The 15,173-nt window shown below is 39.8% G+C and overlaps 2 protein-coding genes and 1 long non-coding RNA gene across 4 annotated transcripts in view; 1 reads left to right on the top strand and 2 right to left on the bottom strand.

Moving 5' to 3' along the window:
- The window catches only part of prpsap2 (phosphoribosyl pyrophosphate synthetase-associated protein 2), an 8,781-nt gene extending 6,992 nt beyond the window's left edge, over positions 1–1,789 (top strand). For both annotated transcript variants that reach the window (XM_008416657.2, XM_008416658.2), the window contains 2 exons: positions 719–865; positions 1,513–1,789. In XM_008416657.2, coding sequence (XP_008414879.1) covers positions 719–865; positions 1,513–1,671 — 306 coding nt within the window. In that variant the 3' untranslated portion in view covers positions 1,672–1,789. The remainder of the gene's footprint in view (positions 1–718; positions 866–1,512) is intronic.
- Positions 1,790–6,329: 4,540 nt separating this feature from the next.
- On the bottom strand, positions 6,330–6,928 carry LOC103469139 (uncharacterized). The gene is made up of 2 exons (XR_001776851.1): positions 6,537–6,928; positions 6,330–6,466 (listed from the first exon to the last, which is right to left on the bottom strand). It is a non-coding gene; the product is annotated as an uncharacterized LOC103469139 (long non-coding RNA).
- A 557-nt stretch (positions 6,929–7,485) lies between these two features.
- Positions 7,486–8,957, bottom strand: LOC103469138 (ras-related protein Rap-1b-like). The gene has a single exon (XM_008416656.2). The coding sequence runs from the start codon at positions 8,797–8,799 to the stop codon at positions 8,173–8,175; it is 627 nt and encodes a 208-aa protein (XP_008414878.1). The 5' UTR covers positions 8,800–8,957; the 3' UTR covers positions 7,486–8,172.
- Positions 8,958–15,173: the final 6,216 nt, after the last annotated feature.

Raw genomic sequence — 15,173 nt, 5'->3', positions numbered from 1 at the left:
TATATATATATAGATATATATAGATAGATAGATAGTGTATATATCTCACTGCACTTTTGACATTGTATAAAGGCGACCACGCCACCTAAATTGCCTCTTTTCTTTAAACACTCCCACCCGTCCCTCATCGTCTCATGGTGGAAATAAACACCAACTGTTAACACCAGCCCAGTTTTGCTTATCAGACCGATCCCAACATGTAAAAAAAAAAAGACAAAAATCGGCCGATACCAATGTCAATACAATGTGTATCTTTAGGTGCTAAAATATGTCAACTCCCAATTACTGCAACCTCAAGGTGTTTTTTAGGTGTTTTTATGTCAATACACAATATGCTATGGTGCAGAGAAAGTACTGATTGTAAAGAATTTGAAAGGTCACAGTTTTCACAACCAGTTTTTAAATGTCATGCATGTGCAGATGAATCTGTGTCTTTAAATACTATTTTCAATAGAGACAGGTGATGGAGAGACTGTATTGGCTCCTTTCCGTGTGTGTTAGATCACAAGATAAGATCATTTGTGTTGTGATCCGGACTGTGGTGTGTTTTTCTGAGGCCTCTTTTCTGCCACCCGTGTTGTTTTTCTGCTACAGTGACTCCTATTTCCTCTCCCTCCTTTTTCTTGGTGTCATTGGTTGCCTTCTGTCGATTCTAACTGGGTGAGCGAGTTAAAATATTTTAACCACATTGGGAATCGTCCGTTGTTTTTCTGCTCAGGATGACATTATAGACGACGTAGGAGACTTTGTTGCTGCTGCAGAGATCCTGAAAGAGAGAGGGGCGTATAAGATCTACATCATGGCCACCCATGGTTTACTTTCTGCAGATGCTCCTCGTCTCATAGAGGAATCGGCTATCGATGTGGTGAGAATGTCGGATCTTACGGTTTTCAGATGTGTGCGCCTCGGTTGTTTTTTTATCTTCTGTGAAAATGTGTTGCACACGAGCTTAACTAAAGAAGATAGATGAGAACAAACTTCAGCTTTTGTTCTTTAGAACAGTGTAGGATAACATACTTCCTTTTAATGGGAACTCGATCTGAACTGTGTCACTCTGCGCACTTCTGTTACAACAAAGAGTTATTGTTTTCAGCAGCGTCATTTTTATAAGCCGTCGGTTTCTGTTCCTAAAAGCTGCCAGGTGTTCAGAAAACAGTAGTTCCAGTGACATTAGAACATTTCTTGTTAACCAGACATTTCCCCGGTAGTCTGTATTCACAATGGCTCGCAAGTTAACTATTCAGAGAAGTTAAAAAAAAAACAAAAAAAAAACGTTTTGTCATTTCACAACCGCAAACATCAGGTTAATTGATTGACATGTAATGTGATGAACTAACACATTATTGTGGAGAGGAAGAAAAATTACATTTTCAAAAATATTTTACTAATATATAGCACAATCAAATTTGTGAGACAGTAATCGAAATATTTCCATCAATTTATTTCAAATTGAGAATTTGAAGTCTGCTGTAAAAAAAACCGAGTGAGCATGATCTGTTCTTGTGTATTCAGGTGGTTGTGACCAACACGGTGCCCCACGAGGTGCAAAAGCTGCAGTGTCCAAAAATCAAGACTGTGGACGTCAGCATGATCTTAGCCGAGGCCATCCGCCGCATCCACAACGGGGAATCTATGGCCTACTTATTTCGCAACATTACAGTGGATGACTAAGGAGCGTCAGTGACAGACACCTCTACACCTTTTACTAACGAAACGCTGTTCCACGTGTTTTTTGATTGACATGCGTACATGTAATCCTGATTCAGTTAAAGAACTTCTCAAAAATTGACCAAATTTGTCTTCTTTCTAAAATGTGTGTGTGTGTTTTTTTTTTTCTTCTGTTTCTAAAAGAGAAAAGCTTTCAAATCCAAGGCGAGCACACCTCTAAAAGAGCGTACTTTGATGTTTTGAAACGAAAGGCGAGGATTGTATGAAGTGGCGTTGTTGCTAGCAGCTGTTCAGAAACATCGGGTACGGTTAGATTTCAATGGAGAAGTGATTACAACATGCGGCCGTCGTCGAAGTAGTGAAACTGAAGACACATCTGTGTTTTGACAGATGAGCGAGGTGTAACACTTTTAACCCGATTTCAGCCCCGTCAGCCTCCTCCGCAGTGTAAATGAAGTCCGTGCCAAAATCTAAGAAGCCATACAGTGAAATATAAACGCGTTTGAGTGACGGATAATGCGGCTGGTTTCTGTGCGATGCTTCACCATGCTGTATTGTATCAGGCCTTCCATAGATCGTTTGCACAAAGGTAAACCTGTTTATGGGGGGGATCAAAGAGGGTGGCATTTACTTCATTTAAAAAATACACATAGTTTCATGTAAATCCAAAAAAAAAAAAAAATCTATACATTTATAATCCTAATTTTGGTGATTTTATTTTATTTTTTTCAGTTTCTCTTGCTTCTAACTTAAATACCAGTTGTGTTTTTGTCATACGCTACAAAAAGTTCATATTTTCACATTAAGCCTAATATTCAGAGAATGGATGGATATCTGCCTGCTGCTTTTAAATTTAGCAGAGCATGTTGCTTTTAGCAAGAAAGCCAAACCAATACACTTTTTTTATTTTTTCAGATTTTTCCACAGTACGTTGCCTCTTTATCGCACATCAAAACGTTTTACAGAAGCCCACAGGTCAGTTCATTTTACAGCTGTACTTGTTGCGTGATCAGCTTAACTAAATTGCAGTACAGAATTGAATATTTCAAAATGGTCCCCTATTTCACTCTGCATTAGTTAAACCTAGTATTATATAAGTAAAAAAAAATTTTCTGTGAAAACGTGCCCTGGGATCCATTCTTTTTTTTCCCGATTATTTATATTCTACTGAATTCTATGTTTTAGGATGGAGCCCCATTCATTTCAGAAATACACTGATTTTAGGCAAAAAAAAAAAGAAGTGGATTTTAGATGCTGGAGGGCTGTTTCGCTTTGCTTACTTTTTGCTCAGGGAATATACTTTAGACGCCAATGCACATTTATTTGCTCCTGAGATGGTCAGGCTGTGTACACTACCTGCTGCACGTGTTTGAATAAAAATAATAGCATTTCGTGAAAATGTCTTCCACGCAGCAGCAATGTGACTTGGCAATGTGCTTTGGTTAAAAAAAAAAAAAGGCTAGATTGTTTTTTTTTCTTAAAATATTAATAGAAGGACATTTGAAAATGTTGAGCTCGTTTTTGTGTTAGCATGAACCTATGAAGTGACACTTCCATTTAAGCTCTAACTGCATCTGTCTTGAATGCATTTGGTAACGACTCGTCCCGGGTTTCCTCTCCTTCGCCTTCTGTCTATCTGTAAATGTAGATGAAAATAAAGTAGCTGCCTCTTTCTCTGGCTCCTTTCATGTAGTTATTTTCAGTTTAAATGCACTCACAATGCACTTTTCTGTGTTTATGGAATCTGTTTTCTCAATTACGATACCACTAAGAAATTAAAGTGAGAAACACTTGCTGTGGATTTTCTCTCAACACATTGTCAGATTCACTAAGCTGCGTTTCAACACAAAAATCCTGGTTTCACTTTGACTTATTTGAACACTTTTATTTATGGAACTGTTAGGTTTTTTTCACTGCCGATTGTACTTGTGCATTGCATGTAACCGCAGATAACTGGTTCAAACTTCGACACATGTGGGTATTTAGGCAACGCAATGATCCTAAACAAATTAATAAAGCAAGCCAAGACTTAAAACTTATTAAAAATGTAACCAACCAAATTACCGGTGCAGATTATACTGAGTTAATGTCATTTCATTCAGTCACACATTTAGAGTAGGTAGCTAAGAATCAATCTATTAATTTCACTTGATTAAAATGACAAAAACAATTCTTGACTGAATGCTAAATCAGATCTCTATCCCTCCAATGATGTTATTGATAAAAAGCAATTTAGAAATAAGAAAACACTGAATGTTGAACATTAACTGCCAAACTCACCTCAAACTCCTGAAGGCAGAACTTTTGAAACGACACTGAGAACATTTGATGCAGAAAAGGTCAGAGATCCTGTACATGCTCCAAACTTCTCAGGTAACTAGGCAGCTCTGAGGAGCTTGGACCAAGTCCAGGAGCGGACCTTTTGAGAATTTAAGCAGCGCAGCGGCAGCACGTCCATCTAAAAGAAGCTTTGTGGCCTAAGTAAATATTTTAAGCGCACCTGGGCTCTACCGGGGAAAGGGTCTGCCACCGTGTCTCCAGTAATGTAGCACAAAAAGAGGAGCAGCTGTGAGGTTAAGGAGCACAAAGAGGAAGCAAACGTTTGATTGTTACAGGTCGCTTCCTCGTTTCGTACGGGCGAAACAATTCACCTCGGCTGTTGGCTATTAGAAAGAGGAAGCACGCTGGAGTTTTTGGCAGAGTGGAAACTTTTAACGCTGTCTGTGACGGGCTGTATGAGGATATAAAAGTGTCAGCTGAAAATACAATAGAACTTTATCAAGAGGTTGAATCTTCTGAATAGGAGAGGTCTTTAAAAAAAAGACAAAGAAAATTTAAAAATACTTTTGTTGAATAATGATGGAGATGATATATTCAGAGGTGGGCAGAGTACCCAAAAATTTTACTTATGTGAGAGTAGCACTACTTCGTGTAACATATTTGTACTCAAGTAAAAATGTTATATTCGTCCAAGAAATTACTCAAGCAAGAATAAAAAAAGTATTTAGGAAAATGTCTGCTCAAGTACACAGTAACCGATCAAAACCTCGATCACTTAATATTTAAAAATGACATCATCTGAATTAAAGTTATGTGGATATTTTTGGTATTTTAAATATCAAAATGAAAATATTTCATATGAATAATAACAAATCAGTTTCTTTCAATATAAAACTTGTGAAACTTTAACCAAAACTGCAGGTGTGTGTCTGGTGAATTTTAGGCTAAACCCGATCTTGAGAAGGTGAAGTTATTCACAGTTAGCCAAGTATCCAGAAATTTTACTCAAGCAAGAGAAGTGATGCTTCATAGCAAAATGACTCGAGTAAAAAAGTAGACCACAGCAAAAATACTCCTAAATATACTCTTGTTGCCCGAAAAATTAGCCAAGTAAATGCAACTAATTAATATCCAGCTCTGGACATATTATCTATCATTTGGTCCATCGCTCTTAACATTAGATAATCATAACCTCACATGTTTGTATCTCCAAAAGCTGAGCTGAAATACAAACAGTGCACTCTTTTGGTTCCATGACAGTTGGTGTAGTTAATACAATCTTGTGCGTCACACTGTGGTTTGCTTCACTGAAGCAGCGCCTTGCTCTTCCTGAAAGGGGCGTAAGATGCTTTAGTCTGTGGATTTTGCCTCATTCCAGTGTTTTTGCAGGTCCTGCCTCCATCTTTTCATCGGCCTTAACCAGATCCCCCGTCACTGCTGAAGAAATTAGCTTCCCCTTTTAGCGAGATCCATGCACACCACGGGGAAGCTGTGCTCGAGCTGACATGCAGTGTTATTTTCCCCCAACAAACTAGATTAGGTGAAAGGAACTTTGTCATTGTTTCATCATTCCACTCTTCAGGGTTTGTGCTGTGTATCAGAAGTGTGAGCTGTGGATCTCTGCAGCACCTCCAGAGTTAACATCTCTCGGGCTGGCTCTCTGATAAATGCTCTGCTTGATCAACCTGCCAGTAAATGCAGGTGGGCATGTCTGGGTAGATTTGGGTCACAGTAAATTGGTAGAAGTCGGCTTCTTCCACTTCACATTGCTACTTTGTATTGGTTTATCTAATAAAATTACAATCAAATAGATGCGAGTTAGTTTTTGTAAACTGAAAAAATATGAGAAACCTCAAATTAGTTTGAATTACTTTGCAATGAACTGCAGTTTTTGTCCTGTTGTTGTTATATACAACCACGTTAGGATATTTACCAGGAGTTTTTGAAAAAAATAAAGAATGTGTAAAAATACTGGACAACAGAATTAGTGTTGCTTATGTGACCAGCAGGTGGAGATATTTCTCAAAAAGTAACAAGACACACCAGAACACAGATTTAACAGTGTACAGTACTTTATTAAACAATTATCTAAAAGTTCTTTTTAAAACACTTCTTGTAAAATCCGAGGCATCGGGCTCACTACTTGGTCACCGGAACCAAAGAAAAGGAAACACACGAAAAAGGGACAACCAAGGTGGGGTTGTTCCAACAAAACAAGCAAACCATGCAAATGCAACAAAGTAAAACAAGAAAACAAGAACATGCACGCAAAAGAAATAACACAGCACTCAAACGAAACAAAAGAATACTTCAACAAACGGTAAAAGAAAATACTTCAAATGATGGAACAAGTTGCCGTCGTCTCTCCAAGTGCCCTTCTATGGGGGCCAGAGGAGTAATGCCCCGCCCACCAGCCTGCCCAATCCACAACAGGCTCAGCGGAGAGCGGCCAGAACAAACAGTGATAAGACAAAGCAGCAGAGCGTCCAAAGCACTGCAGCTCCCAACACTCAGTTGCCTGAAACAGAAAACTTATTAATGCTAAATACAAAATAAAATAATCCAAAACTAAATGGCAGGTAGCTTACCCAGGGATGGAGACACAGCCTACACCAGGAGGGAGCAGATCAGCAGGCGAAGACTAGGCAGAAGCCACACACCACCACAACCTCCAGCCGCGGCCGGCAACGCCAGCAGAGCCGCACTGCGGAAACGCACGACAGGTGTAGCACCCAACAAAACCAACCACGATCCCAGCCCGGATAGCAAAAATGGCACTTACGATATCATACGAGTGGACCAAACACCACCAACATGCAGCCGCCAATTGCGCAGACAGTGGAGGAAACAAGGGCACACACACACCTCGCAGCGACTTACCCAGCTTTAAAGGCATCTGCCCCGCCCACCAATCAGTGGCGCGCCTCTCGCCACACCCGACGCAAAGCGTGGGGGAGGGTGAAACACCATCCCACCACACTTAGAATTTCTCGATTAGGTGATTCGTAATTTTAAAGCGCTGCGCTCTATGACTGCATCAAACTTTGCAAGCTGCAGTCCACCACCAGAGGGCGGTGCAGTGCCAAGCAGAAGTCATGAAGCTGCGTGTCAGATCTGTCCACTAAACTAACTTTTTTCACTTTTCTATGTGAATTGGCTTGCTGTCATTGCAACTTCTGACGACACCGTTCTGGGTGATGCACGTGAAGCCAGGACAGTCAAGTGTTTGCTGCACGTTTATTTGAACTCACTATCTGGTTAGACCAGTACTGCTCTCCAGGAGAAAAAACAAAGAGTGAACACGCATTACTACAACAGACATTAATGCCTGGACAGACTTTAAAATCCAACATACTTACAAGTGGATTTATGTCCGTTTCTTTTAATTATTTTTTTTTTTGCTTGCTTTTTTTTGCTTGTAAGACCTTTAACATTTGAGGTCTTAAAATATGACCTCAATTTTTTTTCTGCAAGACTGGTTGGAGACCGGAAACACAAACTTGCCAGCATTAAAGCACAACTCTTTTGGTGGCAGTAACTTTCTCTTATAAAATCACAATACTGCTTTCTAAGATGAACGCTTTATTTTTCTTTTCACATCAAGTTGGCAATTATACACAATAAGGAAGGTACGATACAAGCACAACAGAGAACCACAGACAACGCATCTATTTTTTCCCTGGTTTAGACAAAACACTGAAAGTATGCAAAAAATATATAACTGAGCAGAACACTTTTCAACAAAATAGAAATGCGCTTCATTTTCGTTCACATTTTAAGCTCTGCTAGGATTTGCAAACAAAAAGGTTCAGTAAAGCAGAATTTCCAACACTAAGACTTCTCAAAAATATAAAGTGCACAGTATATTTTCTTCATATATTGACATCCGCTGCACAGACACAAAAACCACACATTTACAGATAGAAACACTATTACTTATAGTTTTGAGTGCAAAATTCTTTACATGACCTGTAAAGAATTTTTTTTCTTTTTTTTATAGTAAATGTTCTGACATTCACGGTAGGTACAACATTCATGCCGTCTTTACGTCTCTATTTGTTTTCATCTGTTCGTGTTTGTTTTAGGAGGAGTATATTGGAGCTGGGAGCAGAAGGGAACATTTGATTATCTTGTCAAACATTGTCACTTGGTTTGTTTTTCTATCATCCGCATCAATCCTCTGGTCTCGTTTGCACATTTTTCTCTGCCTCCCTCCGTCCATCTCTACGAAAGGAGGCAGCTGTTGGTTTTGTTCATGGGGGCACGCTTGTGGTTTTCCTTGGGGAACGTCAGCCGTCTCTTGCAGAGCACCGGACTCAGCTGCGTGGGCAGGTTGGCCCGCTGCAGCAGCTCCACGAAGGCCTCCATCACGTTGACGTTGTCCTTGGCCGAGGACTCCAGGAAGATGTGGTTCCAGTCCACTTCCACCGTGGACAGCACGTCCTCGCTGGACACCCTCCGCTCCTTGAGTCGGTCTATCTTGTTGCCGATCACAACGATCGGCGTGTGCTTGCTCTCCTTGACCTCCAGGATCTCCTCTCGCAGTCTCTTGACCGCCTCAAGGGAGTCTGGATCGTCCACGGCGTAGACCAGAGCAAAGGCGTCGCTGTTCTGGATGGAGAGTTTGCGCATGGCGGGGAAGGAGTAGCTCCCACTGGTGTCCATAATGCTGATGGTGACTTTAATTCCTCCCACTTCGTACTCCTTCCTGTGGAGCTCCTCCACTGTGCGCCGGTGCTTCGGCTCAAAGGTGTCTTTGAGGAACCGCTGGATGAGGGCTGTCTTCCCCACTCCCCCTGCTCCTAGAAACACCAGACGCACTTCAGCCTTGTCTTTTGTCTCAAAAGACATGGCAATGTTTTTTCTCTTTTCTCTTGCAAGAGCTAAAAATTCCTTCCACTTTTTCTGCTGCAGCCAATGCGTGCTGGTAAAGAATTTTGCACGTGCTGACCGAACTGAGAAGGGTTGATAGTAGAAGCTTGCGTGTGAATGCACGCCCTTCTGACTGCACGCTGTATTTATTAACACTCATCACCTGCCCACTGGGCTCCCAGCCAATCAGGATAAGGACGGAGTTTGAGTTTACAGCAGCCAATCAGTAAACAATTCAAGAAAAGAGAAGATTTTTAAAAAAAAAACATGACCAGGGTGTTATTTGTGAATTCAGAACACATCTCTGAATGTTTCTATCGACATACACAATTTTCTTTTACTGCAAAAGAGACTTTCAAGTGCAATCAAGAGCAATTTCTTTTTTCTGTAGAAAAAAAAATTGATTTATAATTTTTTTTATGTATAGTTTTTAAAACTTTGCCTTTAGAAAGTGTATTACTGCATGTGGCATTCTGGGGAAGAATAAATAACCTGCTAGTAGAAACTTCTCACAATACTGCAATAGTGATTCCTGTTTTTTCTTTTATTCCGTAGCTTGTGTTTCAGGACTCTCTCAGCAATTGATCAAATACGCTTTGGGTCTCAAACATGCCTTTGCGGCTCTTGCACATTATCCATATTGTGGCTCTACACATCTGACCTTGACATGCAGGTCCTCTCTAAAGGTCACCACAGAAATCAAGGGTGAGGCATTCAACCAGAACTTAATTGATTTACTTATTGGGGTTAGAAACCATTTTGGCAAAGTGCTTCACCCAACCATAAGAAGATGATCTTTGTCAACAAACATCAGGACCACATAGTCCAGCCCCGAGCAGGAACGGCTGTACCTGTGTTGTATGGCTCGTCTGAGTCCAGAGGAGGGGGCTGATGGACTGCATTCACAGAGCAAAGCCTCCACCTCTGGGTGTGCATCTATATTTCCCATCAGCATGATGGTGGGACATTCTTCAATATTTAAGACACCTGATCTCAGGGATCTCAGTCTTAATCCACGAAGGAAAACCAAACCTTTCCCTCTACTGTCTCTTCAGGTTGCCTCTGCAAACTTGACACAGCTTTTCAGGCCCACCCTGGCTCAGATTCTCCTTCTTCCCCTCCGTCCGGTCTGCAGAGGACTTGGCTGCAGTGGTCAGAAAACTTATGTAGACATGCAGGATTTAACCAGTAGTGGTCTGTGGAAAAGTGACCACCTACACAGAGACTTCTACAACACCACAGCTTCCAGATCACAACAACACACAGAAAAGTCTTGAGTGCATTTTCCATGTAGCCCAAAGAGTTCAATTTTGAGGTCATCTTACACATGTTTGCTGTGGCAGTGGGTTTGATTCTCCCACCTGAGCTGTGGATCTGCCTCCTTTCGTACTATGGGTCTTTTTACTGCAGTATGCAACTTTTATAAAGGATATATTTTTCACATATCTGTTAAAACTGTCACCATGTTGTGACACAATGTTATGAGACAGGTAATCTGTGAAAAAAATCAACCCACCTCCTTCCTGAGCTACTATTGCTTTCTGAAGAAATGCACCACTTCCGACGAAAAACAACCAACCAGAGCCAGGAGGAGGGTCTTAGCGCTGTCAATCAATGTTGCCAATTATGCTAATGCCGGACAAAAAACTTATCCATACAGGAAAACCGTTTATCCGTCGACAAAGGTGACTATGCTAACTAGCCTGAACATCTACGACATTCACTGCTAGCAAAGCAGAGAGCAAGTAGGGCATGGGGAGGAGCAGAGCCACAAAAGATTGTGATTGACAGCGCTAAGGCCCGCCTCCTGGCTCTGATTGGTTGTTTCTAGTTAGGACTAGAGGGAGACAGCAGAGGAGCTCAATATTTATCTGTCTCATACCACACTGTCATAATGACAAATACGTAAAAAAAATACTTTATTTTTATTTTGCAAAACTTACATACTGCAGCTCTACTGAGTATTCTGATGGATTCCAAATTTAAAGTGGAAGCTGCATCTGCTCATGTTCTTAAAAATCCTCTTGGCAGCTAAGTGAGAAGTTGTTCTTTTGCAGCAGCTGTTTCTGCTCCTTGATGCAGGAGGCAGCTGCTGATCCCTCCGTCGTATTAATCTGTGATGACTGGCTGTGATAAAAGGGGAGGACAATTTGCACAATGAACATGCTGTCTTTTTACCTGATTGAGCCGGCTCCAATCTCTCAATCTGGCAATCTGTTGAAATAAATAAAAAAAAACACTCTGTGTTAAATTGAACAAATGTAAGTAAAAAAAAAAAAAAAAAGCATTGTTGGATTAATGAATTTATTCAAAATTTGTAAAGTTTATAAAAACTGCAGTGGATTCCTGAGAAAGCTGTGTGTGTTTGGTGCGCAGAGTGGTTCTGCCCAGCCCATAAAGTCAAGTCAATATGTCACGCTTCGTAGAATTTGATAGTTTGCAAAGGACAGAATGTCATTTTTAATAATGCCTCTGATGGCTTTCAACTTCAAATAGGAGCTCTCTTGCCAAAGCAAATATTTCTAAGGTAAAGCTAACATGTGGGTGAAAGTCACGTTGTTATACCTTTGCAGCACGATAAAAAACAAACATAGATGTACTATTTTGTGATTCAGTTCATTTTGCTGCAGATCCTATTGATCAATTTTAACGCTTGTTCTTTAGGTGCCCAAAAAGTTTTTGTCACTTCTTAATTTTAGAGAGTTAAAGAAATAGAACCATTACAATCCCTGAAGCAGCTGCACAAACTTCTGTTTTTTTTTTTTTTGCAAATTCTATGTATCTTGCCAAGAAACAGCTTGACACATAAATAATGACCTAGGCAAGAATGTGATCTAACTGCATGTTTTCATAAGAGTCGCTGCCTGCAGAGACTGAAGCAGAGTCCTTTTAACAAAGAGGAAACATCTTCCATACCTACTCTGCAATAGAAAGCTGGTTAGATTTTGGTCACAAATCATAAAACCTTACTGACTTTTCCTCCTATAGGCAGCTTTTGAACACACACACACACACACACACGCACACACACACACCTACACACACACGCACACACACACGCACACACAATTTATTTGTGTGTGTGTGTATTTGAACACGACACAACTCAACTGACACCCACCTCCTGAACTCCTACCAATTCCCTTAATCCACCCTCTTTATTCGGCGGCTTTGCGGTTTCGAACGGAGCAGCTGAAATGTGTGTCGTGCTTTTTGAAGTCCTCTCTTCTAAGTTTGGCTGCAGCTCCTCTGACACCGCTGTTCGGTTCTGGAACATGATGTTCTGTGTAGCGACAGGTGAGGTGGTGCAGAGGAAAGAGACAGCATGTCCAGTGACAATTGACCTCATTACAGCTCAATGCAGAACATGTCCCTTTCTCTCTCTCTGCATTTTAGAAAGAATTAGGTGGAAAAAAAATTAAAGGAAATATTATTTAAAGTACAGTTCAAGCAGAGGTCATTTCCTTAAGTTTAAAATATTTTGGCATGCATCCAGGATATTTTTTTTTTACGCCAGTGCAATAGTTTCTGTCAGTGGATCAGGTTCAGGGGCTTTGTTTAAAATTGACTTTAGTTATTTAATTTTGTCACTTTAAAATTCACTTATTATTTATGCTGGGTTAAAGTTAGTTTTGCTTTAGCTAATTTTGTATTTTTATGTTCCTTTGTTATGTCGTGGCTCCCTCGTGTGGTAGATTTAGGTTACTCCAGCCCTAGTTAAGCTTTTCTTCTTTCTTTACAAGTCAGTTTTATTTGTGTACAGTTGACATCAGTTGAGTTGGGCCCAAAATCTGTTATTTGACTTATTTTTCATTGAAACTTTATGCTTTGTTAACTATTTTTTGGAATTCTTAAATTTAAACTTTAAAAAAAAAATTGGAACACCTTTTGTCCCTTGCAAATAAATATAAGAAAAATAAATAAATGGGTGTACAAAAAAAATGTTTAGTACGTCAATAATTAGTTTCATGATGATAACAGTCACACCAATGATCCACGGAGAGACAACATTAATTTTATGTCTTTTTTTAAACATGTACTCACCCTGGCATGATGAATGCTTGAAGTGGCTCCAACAGCAAGACAGGCACAAACACTTTTTTTCCCAGTTGTTTATCTGAATGTTTGCTAATGAACATACTGGTCAAGTATCAAGTACTCATAAGAAAAAGATGAAGGAAGATTTGCAGTTTCAAACTCCCAACAAGCTGTTTTTCCTCTTGCCTGTGATTCAAACCCTGTGAATTTGCTGAAAAACACACAGAGGAAGCAGAAAACCGAATTTCAATAAATTGTAGCCTGGCAGGGCATAAATGCAATTATATTTAAACACTTCCTATGTTTTTCCTGTTAGGATGAGTTCCTCTACAAATTGATTTTGATAATACTTACTCTACGGCTACTGAAGCCAATTTTCTCGCTGTGTATGTTGACACAATACACAACTCAGAGGTTTAAGTTAGTTTTTTGTGCAAGATAGTTTGAAGAATAACTTGGTCAGTCTGCCGATTTCCTATTCCGCTTTGGGAGGAAGCATAGATCAGTCGCTGAGTACGTTTCTCAGGCACATTACTCCTAAAGTCTGATCTAGTGTACATTTATTTATGACAATCTGTAGTTTTTTTTCCCTTGCACATTACCTTGTAAAGCTATAAAGGAAATTTATTTAGTTTTGTCAATGTGTTTCAGGTCTTAAATTTTGTTTTTGTTGTGTGTGTTTTTTTTTTCATTTCCTACATTGCAAACCTTTTTTTTTTTTTTTTTAGAGATCCTATAATTTCACAACAAAACCTTAACACTGGGTGACATTTACGTTCCTGTTTCTGTGATGCAGCGTGGAGCTGCTGATCCCACGGCGGTGTTAGAATGTGATGACTGGCTGCCACAGCGAGAACAAGACGTACTCGGCGCGCCGAGCTGTCTTGCATCTGAAAAGTTGACACGCAGCGTCTGGATTTTGGAGCTCTTTCTGTTCAAGGCGGATTCTTTTTGCTGCGTCGATGTGTGGTGACCCATGTGCTTGGTACATCTAGTGCTAATAATAACAACCAGCTATACCTGAGAATCACGTGTGTTTGCTCAGCAGAATGTGTTGCTATATTTGCCAACCCAGGGCATTTACCTACTGGTCCCGTTTTATTACGTTACAAAGTTTTATTCAGGTGAAAGAAACGCTCTGCATGACACCCTCATCCCCGAAGCAGCGCTTTTCTCGTTTATGGCGTGTATTTTCTAATAAGTGAAAGTGATAAATGTGAATTCATTCTGAAGCATAATTGCCAAGTAGCACACTGAAAGGTTTTAATGTCATTCTTATGAATTTAGAGCGTATACTCACGTTCAGTGTCAGTTTTAATTATCGAGACAGAGTTTAGTGGAGTTGGAACTTAGATTTTCCGGCTGCAAATAATTGAAATTAAATTAAATCCTGAGGCTTGGAAGCAAGACCAAAAATAACTCTGAGCCATGTGCGTAAATTAAAGTTCACAAGTCTGTCAATTGCACGAATAGCCTTGTAATGTTGCTTTTCTTTGCAACCGAGTTGGAAATGTTATGCTTTAAAAGTGGGAATACTGGCGACTTGACAGTTGTCCAGCAGTCAATCACTGAGAGTAAAGAAGAAAGATGAGTCACAAAATATTATTACTGAAGAAGGTTTATATAATGAAGGCTAGTGGAAGCAAAAAAGACGCACAGCCTGTTCAACAGCCTTAAAGAGATTATAAAGTGAGTCGGAGAGAGGAGTGAAAAGCTCGGCACATTGGTTGAGGTTCGGGTTGAAGTTTCCACAATCTGTGTCGATGTTGTCGATCCACAGTGCAGGTCTCAGGAAAACATCATCACACATCAGAACTGACAGCCTGAGAGGTCAGACCACAGATAAAAAAAACAACAAAAAAACATCAGACCTCTGACTAAATGGCATCAGAATTAAAAAAATCCTAAGAAAACAGGCTTCAGAAGCAAAAGGTCTCAAAAAGAACGACGTCAGATTGTTTTTTTTCTGACACTTTTGCCGGTTTTGTTAAGTTTTTTTATTCTGATGCTGTTTACTCAGAGATCTGATAGTTTTTTGTTTATTATCTGACATCTCAGACCATTTGTTTTAACTTGTGATGAAGTTTTCCTGATACCAGAGGTTCACAAATGTTGTATCATTTTAATTTATTGTAGAACAATGAGTAAATAGAATTTCAAGTTTTACATAAAAAGTATATATGTATATGTATATTGATTTGGTCAAAGGTTTTAGTTCATGTGGTTTGTCTCTAAATGGAGGCATGTTTTAATTAGTTCTGCCTTTAAGAACCAAATGCTGCCAGATTCTTTAAAAATAAAACAAACATATCAGC

This window comes from Poecilia reticulata, linkage group LG8 (genome assembly GCF_000633615.1).
Source record: "Poecilia reticulata strain Guanapo linkage group LG8, Guppy_female_1.0+MT, whole genome shotgun sequence".
NCBI lineage: Eukaryota > Metazoa > Chordata > Actinopteri > Cyprinodontiformes > Poeciliidae > Poecilia > Poecilia reticulata.
Note: the sequence above shows the minus strand (reverse complement) of the source record. Positions and strands in the feature narration are given on the sequence as shown.